The sequence below is a fragment of the Leptinotarsa decemlineata genome, unplaced genomic scaffold (genome assembly GCF_025532065.1).
Source record: "Leptinotarsa decemlineata unplaced genomic scaffold, Ldec_3_MD MMD2_tig00078422_RagTag_RagTag, whole genome shotgun sequence".
Taxonomy (NCBI): Eukaryota; Metazoa; Arthropoda; class Insecta; order Coleoptera; family Chrysomelidae; genus Leptinotarsa; species Leptinotarsa decemlineata.
The window spans coordinates 23,630,691-23,643,747 of NW_027412747.1; the positions used below are offsets into that span (position 1 = coordinate 23,630,691).

General features: G+C 36.3%; 2 protein-coding genes across 2 annotated transcripts in view; both read right to left on the reverse strand.

Annotated features, from left to right (window-relative positions):
• Mcr (Macroglobulin complement-related) overlaps window positions 1–2,698 on the reverse strand; it is a 48,370-nt gene extending 45,672 nt beyond the window's left edge. The window contains exon 1 of the mRNA XM_074186438.1: window positions 2,422–2,698. The gene's annotated coding sequence lies outside the window, so the exon portion shown is untranslated. The remainder of the gene's footprint in view (window positions 1–2,421) is intronic.
• Window positions 2,699–4,048: 1,350 nt separating this feature from the next.
• Window positions 4,049–9,866, reverse strand: Arp8 (Actin-related protein 8). Its single transcript, XM_074186006.1, has 6 exons — window positions 9,478–9,866; window positions 8,270–8,519; window positions 7,387–7,661; window positions 6,922–7,298; window positions 4,855–5,109; window positions 4,049–4,447 (listed from the first exon to the last, which is right to left on the reverse strand). Exons 1-6 carry the CDS (start codon window positions 9,762–9,764, stop codon window positions 4,188–4,190), a joined length of 1,704 nt encoding a protein of 567 aa, XP_074042107.1. The 5' UTR covers window positions 9,765–9,866; the 3' UTR covers window positions 4,049–4,187.
• Between the last annotated feature and the right edge of the window lie 3,191 nt (window positions 9,867–13,057).

Genomic DNA, 13,057 nt, shown 5'->3' on the forward strand with positions numbered 1-13,057 from the left:
ATCTGGTAAGTGAAGCGAATGGTCAAGCAGTTCAAACCGTAATTCATGGATGTTTGCCATGGTAATCGCTGAGGTTTGAAACGGTGCGTTGTCTTGGTGAAACAGCTTGTCAAGTAATGATGCGTAGTATGCTCCTGTAATGAATTTTTCCTTTTTGAAGATAATAGATAGAAATAACTTCATAACTATCTAAAAAAACAGTCGTATCACTTTCCCAGCCGAAAAAACAGTTGTTGCTTCTTTTGGAGTCGGTTCCCCCTTTGCAGTTCACTGTTTCAACTGTATTTTGTTTCGGGCGTATAATGGCGTATCCATGTTTCATCTACAATGATTAATCAGCGCCAAAACTCGGATTTATTGAGCCTAAACTGCACCAACCGAGCGTTGGAAATGTTCATTCGAACACGTTTTTGGTCTAACGTGAGCAAACGCGGCACCCAACCCGTGTACAGCTTTCTCATGCCTAAATGCTGTATCAATATGTGACAAATATGTTCTTATGACATGTTCATAGTCCCTGCTATCTCTGACACTTTAATTTGGCGGTCGTCTAGCACCATTTGGTGAACTTTAGCAATGTTTTCGTCGGTAGTTGCAGTTTTATCGTCTTCCAAGCTCTTACGGACACGTTTGAATTCAGCTGCCCAAATTTTGACTGTGTTAAAGGATGGTGCAGAGTCCCTATACACAGAATCCAACTGATCCTTGAATTGAGTGGGCGTATTGCCTTTCTTATCCATGTTTCTTGAATTATTAGAAATATGGTAACATTCAAGGCGTTGCTAATGGTAATTATAATAAGAAAATTGGTCACTGTGACCGAACTCATAGCCAATGCTACAGTTTTCTTCAGAGTCACGGTAAGTACTAACATTTCTATAAAAATGTATATTGAAAATTCCATATTATATCAATGGAAATACTCCCCGCGTTAATAATTGTAAACGACACCTACGTAAGTTTCAAATTTCACTTCACTATCATCTTTCAACAATAACTTCTTTCCGCTTCAACTGATTCGAGTGTATTATGATTTATTGAATGAAATTCTAGAACAAACTCGAAGGAAGCCTTAATCTTAATACCGCGAAGCTTTAGAAGACGGATATTCGTGGTTTATGGAAGTTCCTTCAGGAATCAATACTAAGACGTACAAGAAACGGAGATCTGCTTGAAAATAAACAAGTTTTAATTAGTTGCCAACGTTGCAGGTATCAGTTTTTGGAAAAAAATCATTTTGGTTTTCTTCTAACTTCGGATAACGCCAGCTGCTCAAGTCATCCGTTTCCCAGTACATTTGTAGACGGATTTTCAAAATTATTTTACTGAATCCACTGTTTTGTTTCATATTTCGAATTCAATTGAGTTAATCTGGCATTAACAATATCACGAAACATCTCCACTTTGAGATATTTCACGTTAACCCTAAAATTTGTAATTTTATACAAAGTTTTTTGAGTTTTATGCACACAAAATGCTTGCAATCTCATCATTTTCAAAAATCTTGCTTTTAAGCAAACGGTGTTGTATAATTACATAAAATGTTTATAGCCGATACGTGCCTTGCATGTTCATACAGTGTGACCAATTTGTAATGGAAGTACCCTTTAAAATATATTCCTCAATCAATTGTAACACTACCAATACTAAAACATCAACTTTCATTATTTTTCAAATTAAAAATATTAAAAATATTAGCTTTATTTTTCTGACCACACCACTGGATTTATGTAGTTTTTTCAAAGGTTTAAGTACGAGGTTTGTTGAAAAAATAACGGGCATCACGATAATGCACCTGCTCAAAAACAACACCGTAGTCATACTGCAGCCACCGTATTCACCAGATTTGGTCCCCTGCGACTTTTTCCTGTTCCCATGATTGAAGTAACCCATGAAAGGACGGCGTTTTGCGACGACTGAGGAGATGAAAACCGAATCACTAAGAGAGCTCAATGATACCAAAAAGAAAAATTAAAATTAACCTTATTATTTTTTGACCAGACCTCGTACATGATATGATAAAAAACGAAAAAATAACACACTATCAATATATAACTCAATATTCTCGGTCACTATCCAAGTTACTTTATTTTCTTGGGGGTGGCAAACTTAATATTCATTACATACTTAAAATTACTGTTTAAAATTATTTTTCTCGGTGTTAGACAGGTGTTTGTATGCGACGAGAACGTTAATTAAATGATTGAACCCATGAGTCATGAACAATAATCACTCAAGAACTTTTGTTACGCCCTGCCGTAGAAAAATTTTCTAACCAGGTATAAAGATGCAATTCCGCAAGTTTCACCATAACAGAAAATGAAAAACCTTATTAACATAAATAACGTCCATTTTTAAAATCCTGCTCAAATATTCAGGTACACGCCCAGGTTACTAATAACGGACGGACCATCAGCTTACCTGTGAAGGTGTTGTTATTGAATCCCGCGTCCTGATAGATTTGTTTTTGTTTTAATGACACTTGCACTCGCGTTCACTGGCTTATCAATTTCGCTACCGCCTTATCAGTGATAACAGAAAGAAAAACATTGCTTTATCCCGTTTACGCGTTAGACACCTCGGTATCAGGTTAAACATGAGATGAGATTAACGACTATAGAGATACGATTGTTTACGTATTGACACACCTCTGATATAGCATACACTATACTCTAGAGGGAACAAGCGACTGACTGCAACACGCAAAACACGACAACAGAAATGACAAATGAAGCACAAAAAAGGATGGCATGCCAGTGGCACAGAACGCGTAAACATGGTTACAGAATACAGTGTGGCGTGTGCACAATTCCTTAATAAATTAATCAAGGATAGAAAACACTGACTGTTTATTAATTTCACCAATGAAAAACGCTATTGAATAAAATATAAGTTTATAAGTATGTGGTTACAGGTAGTTGTTTTTTCCACGAGTTTGCCTGTATAGTTCAGAAAGCTATTTTAATGTGCTATGATTCAATTCGTATTTAAGTCAAAAAAAAGTTTACACTTATTGTCTATGCCGGTTAAAGGCCGTAGAGAATGGATTCCCATACTATTAAGAAAAGAAATGGAAGGTATTCAATTTGGTTAAAGGTTAGATCCAAGACAGATTGTCGCACCTTTCAAGGGCACGCAAGGTATAAAAACTAGTGAAGGACTATTCTTTGCAATATTTTTGGCGGAGTCCATATTTCTTACTGTTTTTGTTTATCTGCCAGATAGTGGAAGGTTATAAATCCTAATTCAATGCTACAAGGCGAGACTCATATTTGGTCATGTCCTCCTAATTAGTGGACAGAGCATATTTCTTCGATACCGGAAACATCAAATAAGCAATAACAAAATGAAAACAAAATCATATATGTATACTTGAAAAATATTTTCATTAGTAGGTAATTAATAGGAAAAATCTAATGAATGCATTGAATAAGTTACGGTGATTGTAGTTCTTACTACTGGCAAGCAAACAGTTGGTTTTGAATTATTTTCCAATCTGTCAATACAGCAATATTTTCAGAGAAATGAGTAGAACATTTTTTGTTGCTCTCTGACCAGTTTGTAAAAATCTATACAATTCAGCTATTCCTTGTTGTTTAATTTGACAAATCTAAGAAATGGGAAATAAGTCAAAATCTGTAAGAAAATTATATACTTGATTTTCTTTCTTTTGAAATATGAATATGATACGGAATTTTTTCCGATTTAACTAATATACTTCAGTCGACTATAGAATACTAGTCTGTATGTGTATATGCGTTTGTGTGTGAGAGGGGGGGGGTTTTACATAAACATCGTCTAAATATTGTGGAAGGTCATATCAGTTCAAAGGGTAAGGGAGCCAGGCTCCAACCTGTCTAAATTCAAGATGACTACAGAAGGTCATTTTATTTATCAGCTGTCCTGTGACGTTTCTCTTTGAAGTGAATAAGTGAGGTTATGGAAAAAAAAATTGTGTTTTAACTTAAGTTTGAGAGGCTAATGTCAAGTTTGAATACCTTTTCTCAACTTTGTTGGTAGCAGGAAAGCTAAATAATAACTTCACTGGTATTTTTCAAATGACTTTATTTAAAAAAAACATATCATCGCTGATTCATATTTTCGATATATATTACAATTATAAATATAAATGACATGAAAATGATAAACACTATCAAATGAAAATAATTACTTCATCGTTTCCATCTTTACCAGGTAAACGGCGCTCTTTCTCGCAAAATCCTAACCCCAAATTTCTCCCACTCCCCCGCCTGAATCCACAACTCGTGGGCAGTCTCCAAACAAGAAAGAATGCAAGCTCCTTTCCAAGCCACCATCGAAGAATCCATGTCCCTCGGATTGGTGACGATATCAAGTTGCTCAGCTCTATACAGATACGGTATTTGAAGCGATATTCTGTTCTGGAGCCAAGTCGCTATACCGGAAAATTTCATACCCCCTCCGACAACTGTAAAATAAGAGTATTGAGAAATGTACTTTCGCAAAGTTATAATGGGAGATAGTTAAACATTAAACTGTAAGTACAGTAAACAACGGCGATGACATCCTCCCTCACGAAAGCGACATTTATGGAATACACGGGGAATTAAATCCTCGAATATGAAAGATTAACGAGGCTCCCGAATGTGGTCAGTTGCAAAGCTACTCTTCGACATCGACCACTGCCCAGATTCGTCTCGTCTTTCATTGCAAGGCAGTGGACTGAGTTCACTGTCTATCCCATAGATGGCGTTTTTGTGAGGGGAAAATATAATCGCCTTTGTTTTCACATGCTTGTTTTTCAAATCAAATTTTGAAACATAAAAATATAAACAAAAACATCATTACTGATGTTCTTAGAAAATTGAAACTCACCTAGAATACATCCATACATCTTCCTTTTGATTTCTTCGTTTGGACACCTGTCGATGCTCTGAAGCACAGCTTGATCCAAGCCTAGAATCTGCCCCGGATTTGTTACGAATTCCCGAACGGATGTCATCACGACGGGATCCATAGCATCGACAACTATGTCGTCTTCGTTAGCATTATTTGGTTGGTTGTCTAAGAAGCTGTCGTTCAGCAGGTCCGAAGACGTAGTATCAAGACTCTCCTTCAGTCCAGTCATACCTAAAATAAAGGTCACAGAGTGATGTAGAAAAATTGAAATAGACAAAGTATTTACACTATGAATACAGTGACCTACTTGATGAAAATCAATGATAATTGTTATACAATTTTCATAATTTATTTGAGACACGTTTTGCTACATGGTAGCTTTATCAGTAGCTTTCATGTATTTCAAAAGTTTTGGCGGTTTTAATATCATGTGTTTTTAGCTCCACTCAATAAATATTTATTCTACGCACTGGTACTGTTCATTTTTTCCAAATTTTAACTTTTTGAAATCCCAGTAGATTCAACAAGTTTTCAAATTCGTGATCTTTTATCATTCAAAATCGATAAAAAAAATGTGGTTAGGTAGATGTGACATAGGGTATGTACACTTGGAAAATGGAAAACTTAGAGAAAATTAAATTTTTAGGGCCATACGTTGATGAAAATCTTAAATGTGATTCCCATGTCGACTACTTATGTAAAAGACTAGCAGCAGGAAGTCATGCAGTGAGAGTTGTTGCAAGAGAATTGAACACTGCTATTACAAGATCAGTTTATTTTGCTCAAATTGAGTCCAATTTACTTTATGGAATTTGTTTCTGGGAAAATTGCGCACAATTTCGTTTCAATATGGTATTCCCTGTACAAAAAAAACCCATCAGATGTTTATGCAGGGATTCATGCCGCCCTTAATTTGTGAAGCAAAAGCTTCTGACTTTAGTATACTCATTCGAGCCTTCTCTGCATCGATTACGTCACACGTTTCTCTCTTCCTCTCACTAAAGTGTCTCTCTCTGAAACAATTACGACGCGCGACCTTGAAACGCGCCAGAACCGGTGTTGTTCAACTACTACGAAGTAAAAATTCTGACCTTGGAATGTCTTTTTATTTTGAAAACTGTCTTATCCACAAAAAAACATTGAAATCAATTTAATACCACCGCAGCATACAGTACACGTTAGTCTTGCTTCATTTTCCTTCCAACACCTACTCTAGTTATTCAATTACTTCCCATTAATTTAAGGCAAATACATATTGAATGAAAAGAAATTCAGAAAAAAGTAAAAGAATTTCCTGTTGTGATGCCCTGTCAATCGACAAGAAATGGCTATCAATTTTCATTACGTAGCATTATATATTTACCTTTAAGCGACTAAAGACAGATTTTTAACAGATCTGCTTTCATTCAGTTTCGGTCGTATACAAGAATTTTCATAGTTCTATTTGTGTGTTCATCTACTGATTATGACGGTTTTGTCAGTTACTGCTTGGATGTATTCATACACTTATGCTTTTCAACCAAAAAATAAAGATTTATTATTTATTATTATTATTATATTAGTCTCTAAGCATTATTTTATAGCTTGTTAATTTTATATCCCATATACTTGTTTCACTTCACTAGACTTTGTCAATAAGATGTTCAAATCTTGGGTGATAAAGCATATGTTGATTTGATTAGACATTCTTAGTTTTCTTTGCTTTTGCTTCTTTCGCTTAAAGATTCGATTATAAAAAATCGCAACCCATTATTAAAACATAGTCTAGAGAAGGCATTATAAAAACTGTTTTTGTCGAGGAAATGATTGAAAGCATTTCACAACAAAATACGCGACTCAGACTAATTTTAGTCTGTTTGCCGGAATTCGAGTTCGTTTTTGAAACTGAAACAAGTCTTTTGTTTCTGTTTTTGAAAACAAAACCAGTCGCAGTTTGGTGGAAATCCGTCTCAACAGGTTCGGATAAAAAACATTTCTCTTACAAGAGAAAAGCCATTAAAAAAAATCTTTCAATGAATTTTCGAAAATAAATGAATTGTTCACCTTTTTTTCTAATATCACGCAAATAGAGCTCGTCATGCGGATCTTCCGGATCGCCGTTCGACATTTTCTGGATGTGTATACTCTTCGGTCCAGTAATGCCGAACAGTTCTGGGCTGAACAGGCTCAAGGGGGCCACGATGCATTCATCCCCAACCTGTATCGTAAAATGAAAGACGGGCTTGCCGGGCTGCTTTAGAACGAAGAACTTCTCCTGGGATCCACACACGTCCAAGTTGACATGGCAAAAATCCTCCTTCAGCTTCCGTAGAAGCATCGTGTCCAGTTTGTTCTTGTCGCTGCATTCTTTGTACGGAAACGCACATTTCTGGAGAAGCCAAAAAAATATTTGAGTTATGTCGCCGCCTCCATAGTCGAGTCTGGAAGAAGGGGATAACAGATTCTCTTGCAATATAATGATCTGGATTGTAAAAAAAACATCGCTACTTTTGGAAGTCTTTATCTCACCTGACTCTGGTGTTTTGATGACAGATTCCGTCTTCCACGCAAGATACTGACGTTTTCTGATCCCCCACGTCGACAACACAAGCGTAACTTAATCCGGACCCGAAAGTCGCAGCTACATGATCCTGCACGAGGAAACAACTTCCGAACCCCATTTTGGACAGGAGCAAGTACATCAACTCTCTCAAGTACATCCGGTTATAAACATCCGGAATAATAAGCACGGCTTTGCACTGCTTCAGATCGTCTTTACTAATCTGGAAGTTCGTTTCCAGCACCTGTAAAAGAAAGATTGCAATATCAATTTTTTTAACTGATGTCCCTCTGTCAATAGATGATTTGCAAATGTGGAATTGGTCTTGACGTTCAAGAAATTACTCCTGTGTTCTTTTATTCTTTGGGAAAATGTTTTCCCTGTTTGGCCAATATAAATTTTTGGGCAAGAACCACAACTCAAGTTATATATCCCTGATCTTTCCGATTTTAAAGTTTCGTATTTACTGTTTATAATGAATTTGCTTTAATTATTATTTCTCCAATAAGCCACGCCTAAGTGTGTTTTTTCAAAAAACGAGCGATGTCAATGTCCTATGACGCTTATTATTGTTTACTCAAATCGAATAGACCTAGTAAATGGCTTATTTTTTGGAAAGAATGAAGTCGATAATATCTACTTTTGATAAAATTCAGTTCTTTCTGAAATTTACTTTCGGACAGTCGATTACTCAGTAGTTCGTGAAGCTGCTACTTTATATTGATAAGGATGTGTGGAGGAATTATTGATGACAATGTCCGATATCATCACATCACCGAACAACTGGCACTGTTCGCTATTAAAGTGAATTTTGAATATTGAGAACCTTTGTGATAATAAGGAATTATATACCTGACCCCAAATCGCCTCAAGGTCTGCCATGATGGCCGTTATTGATCCGCCAGCGCCAGGGTGCACGTTCAAGTCGCCCCGCTTGTAAGGAAAGTGCACATTAAAGTCCTCTTCTGGGTTCAAGCGCAGTATGTCATTGCCTAGGACCACGTCTCCTTCTGGCTTTATCCATTCGCCCCCATTATTGCCCAACAGCTCCGGTTGGGACCTTCGGTTGAACGCTGCGATTTGCTGTGGGGGAGTAGCATATCTGTTGAAATATATAATAATAATAAGAGGGTTGAAGTGACTTGGATTAGATTGTTTAAATCACGATTTGAGTACAAAATTTAAAACGGTTGATTGATTCAATCTTAATAATGATTGAGATTAGAATGTTATAAGTTTGATAAATATGAGACATCAGGCATAAAATCAAAAAGACTCAAAGTAGTACTCTGATGAAGTAAGTCCTGAAAATGAGGTGAATAGATTCATTTTAAGTCAGAGGTTCAAGTACGAGCTATAAAAAAAAATGGGATCGGGAGTTTAATGTTGCCAGCTTGACGGGTGGCGGGACGTGTGTAAGTAGTGTCAAATTTGTCGATATGTTTTTTAATTAGACATACCATTACCATACCCAAAATTGCGAATAATGTTAACATTTTGTGTTTAACTTGAAGAGGTTTACAGGAATCTCGAATGCTTGCTTCCCACATGTATTTTACTGCACGTTTTCATAGTAATTTATCAATATTTATAGTTATACATTACATTTTAGTAGAAAAATGTTTGTCGACAAGATATATTTCTTATGACATTAAACGTATATCTCTCTCTCAAAATATTTCAGCAATATAGCTTAGCATGAGGATTTAATGATTATTTGTTGTATCGCTTGTCAATCTCTTATTTCTGAACACTGGTAGTCCATTATATTTCTTCATATTGGAAAACTCTCTTATAATAAAAGATTCGTTGATTAGATGACGGCACAATAATATACCTAGCAAGGCTTTTTATTACTTCTGCTAGTTTTGCTATAGCTTTTTCATTAGCGAGACGACTTCTGGTGTCTCTCGTTTTCAAATGATAGGAGCTGTAAATATTATCGTCATAAATCTTGTCTATGAAATATTTATTGACTGCATTTTTTTAATTGCCAACTTCTTATTACTGATATCATTATCATAGCGGAAATATATTTTGCTCTGCGCAATTTCTAATACCTCCTCCTACCGTCCGATTGCAGGCAGGACTGCAGAGTGTGCGAAACGGCCAACCTGGCTTCTTCGAACTCCTGGGGTTGGCTCAGATCTATTCGTTCGGGCAGGAAAGTGTCCCTGTAGCTTTGGCCGTAAGGCAATCTACGTCTCGCTATGGCATGTAGCACGGTTAAAGGGTTCAAATCGGAGGCGCGCCCGATTCTAAGGTTCAGAGAGCCGGGGTGTATTACGATAATGCTCTTCGAGTGGACTTGTTCGGGAGGAGTGTCGCCGGGGGTCGTTTGGGACATCTTCGGGGGATTGTACGTTTGTTTGATTGGATCTGCATTAAATTGAATTTCTGTGGAAGCCGCTATATTAACCTCAATTATTGACAATGACAACAACAAAAAACTTCTTCTTCATTCTTCTTCTTTTTCCATTAATGGCTTCAGCTGCCAGGGCTATCCAGCCAGGAGTTCCAGGAATATGCTACTACAGGTGGAGCCCACACTAAAGTGGATCTGAGTTGGACCCAAACCCCACTTGGTTTTGCGCTATAACAAAGTTCGACTGTAGTTTGAGGTCAGTTAACAAGCAATGTCCGTCTGCATTAGAGTGTAAGCACTAATGTGAGGTGATGCACTACGGTTACGTGTATGGACACTACGATCAGGTCATGATTGGCGAAGCACTGCATGCGCACAAGTATTAGATTTGTCTTGATCACTACAGCTTTATATTGGATTTCTTCTTCATTTTTATTATAGTTTTGATAACACAACCTATTTCGATGACACAAAACCATATAACGAAACCATTTTCTTTAGTGGCTGCGGCTTCCACTGAACCATTGTCCATAGACAATGTCTGAACTACGTACTCTTTAAGTTCAGTTACAGAAACCTTATTTTCCAGTATGATGAACTGTAACATCAAGAGAAAAATCAAAATGAAACAAAGAGAAGAGACATTCTATTTTTCTCTCGATGCGAGAATTCACCTGATTTGAAAATAAATCCTCAGAAAAGAGACTCATCGGGGCTTACTTCTCGAAGATCTTTCTTCACTTGGAAGTGACTTCAAAATGACATAATTTTACAATCTAAAGCTGCATTTTAGTTGACGCCCGATCAAGCGGGTAGTACTTCCTACATCATTGAAATAGTATTCCACTTCCAAGTAAGATTCTCAATTTCCAATTGCATACTGCCTATGATGTTAAAAATCCTGTCCTTCTATTGGTAGGTAATTTAAAGAACCGTATTCTAATACTCCAATGCATAATAAAGTCTATAGGCATTTTTTCGCGAGATCCCATTGATCAGATATGTCCCTCAGAGTAATAAAAAATATTTTTATTTATATTATCACTCTGAGATACGTCCCTGCCTAAAAATAGTCTCCGAAAGTTGTTACCAACAATCTCTCATAAAAACGAACCAGTTAACCTTTCAAATTTTTTGTCGATGACAAAAAGACTAGTTGAGCTACACGTTTAAAGTATCTCTATGTTGGTTTCGTTTATATATTTGAATTAGTTTGTTTTTTGTCACTATAAAACAACAGTGCAATTTTTTCATCAATGGTTGAATTTAAGCTTATTCAATTTTCATAAAAGCCAGTAACGTTTTATCAATTATGACGTCATTAATGAAATCATTATCATACTCTTTCTATTAGTGTTCTGAAGCGAAAATGCAGCATGAAACGAAGTTCAGTTCCCCGTATATCAAGAGAATCGGGTGTCAACTCGAATGCATAGACACAATATTTATTTATGAAGGTGACCAAAGATTACAGAAAACAAATTTCAGTGTTCTGTGGAGGAAACTGATCAAGTGCGCCCGAGTGAAAGTAACAACCATTAAAAACAGAGAGATAGAGAGAGAGGAAAAATATATCATATAATCATATTATGTTTGTCGCGTCTGTTTAACAGTCCATATTATCAAGTCATAGACTTTGGTCTACTCTCTTCTTTATTGGCCGATGACTTTGGTCTACTGCGCCGAAGGGAAACAAAGACCAAAAAAAAGAAGAAGTAGAAAAGAAGAAGTCATAGACTTGATAATATGGACTTGCCGTGACGTCACTTTTACATATATTCCACTTACGGATCAGACAACTTCTTGGTTGTCGCTGCGTCGTACCATGTGACGAATAAAATCAAATTCCCAATGTAACACGCAAAACTGCCAAGAGATGAATTTCTTTATCTTTTTTTAGTTGTTGGAGTCTATGTTCTCTTTTGAATGGTCAGTCCATGTTATGATTTCACTGGCTACCGCACAGAACAATCAGCGCCACAGAATTCTGTGTCAGTGGGTCAGTGCTATGCACCGATATAACCTATAAGGATATGGCAATGGTACTAGGAGAATGAACAATTTTTATTTTATAGGTTGTTGTTATTTTTGGAACAAATACAGTATATTGTGATAATCGAACCATATGAAACTCTGATAAAAATGAATCTGCCCGCCAGTGAATGTAATCCGGAACAAATGAAATGTGAAGAAGCCATTGATATTGTTTATCATGACCTCAAATTTGAAGAAAAGTGCGTGGAAGAAGTAGAGGAAGGCTCACATTGTGAAGGGTGCTTGAAAAATATCCATACTCCAACAGATTTTTTCAGCCCTGATGGCTCTAAATCTAACTGTTTCTGTCACAGCCAAAATGTTATGAGAGGTGAAAATATGAAGACTTGCTCTTGTACCTTGTATTGGGAGAATTTTTGTGTTATCACATTCTGATGTGATGTTGATGTTCAAGCTCTCTTCCTTATGGTTGCATGTATTTCTGTGGCCACTCTGAGTAGCGGATAGTACCCTCTTGCTTCATCAAGAACTTGCGTGCATTTGAAGGCAATGTCATTGCTGCCCTTTGTGAGACCCTGTTCTGCAACTGCAGTTTTACCTCTTCTGGGATGTGCATGGTGTAATATTCATTGACTATCTTGAAAAGGGAAAACCATCAGCAGCGACTTTACATAGTGTTACTAAGAGTGTTTGTATCACCCTTGAAGGCAAACTATATTGAATAATACAGTCAAATTTTATATTTTTTTTAGCCTACGAGCTTCTCAGGCTAACCTCAGATCGAATGTATTGAAAATAACTTTTTTCTGTATCAAACATAAGACCAATTGGCTTTTCTGAATGATGATAATCATCAGTTGTTATCATTTGTTGTTATCCAATTGGTGAAAATGATTATAGTATCTGCAAGGAACTTGGACAGAAAATTATGAAATATTACATTTGACCAAATTCTTATCAAGGTCCAAGTTCAAGTTAACGAAAATCATTCAAGTGTGAGATCAATAAAGTTTAGTGTCTGTCTTCTTGAGTTAGATTTGGCGAAACAAATGTCTGTACCAAAACTTACCGAAATCTGAAAGTCATTTTTTGAAACTTCATCAAAAGTGAAAGAAAAACCTTTACCAATAATTTACTTCTGCACAACTTACGTATTCAAAAAACCCTGAAGAAGCCATTGTATGGTAAAATTGTTTAGTGAAAATTTCACAATAAAGTGTTTTTTGAATACGTTAGTTATGAATTTTCATCAAGTATTGGCCAATTCCATCATATATCTT

Coding starts and splice junctions, on each gene's coding strand:
- Arp8 (XM_074186006.1), bottom strand. CDS start 9,764: ATGTCCCAAACGACCCCCGGCGACACTCCTCCCGAACAAGTCCACTCG. Junction 7,299..7,386: donor CATCAAAACACCAGAGTCAG/GTGAGATAAAGA, acceptor CCCTTCTTCCAG/ACTCGACTATGGAGGCGGCG. Junction 4,448..4,854: donor GATGTATGGATGTATTCTAG/GTGAGTTTCAAT, acceptor CTTATTTTACAG/TTGTCGGAGGGGGTATGAAA.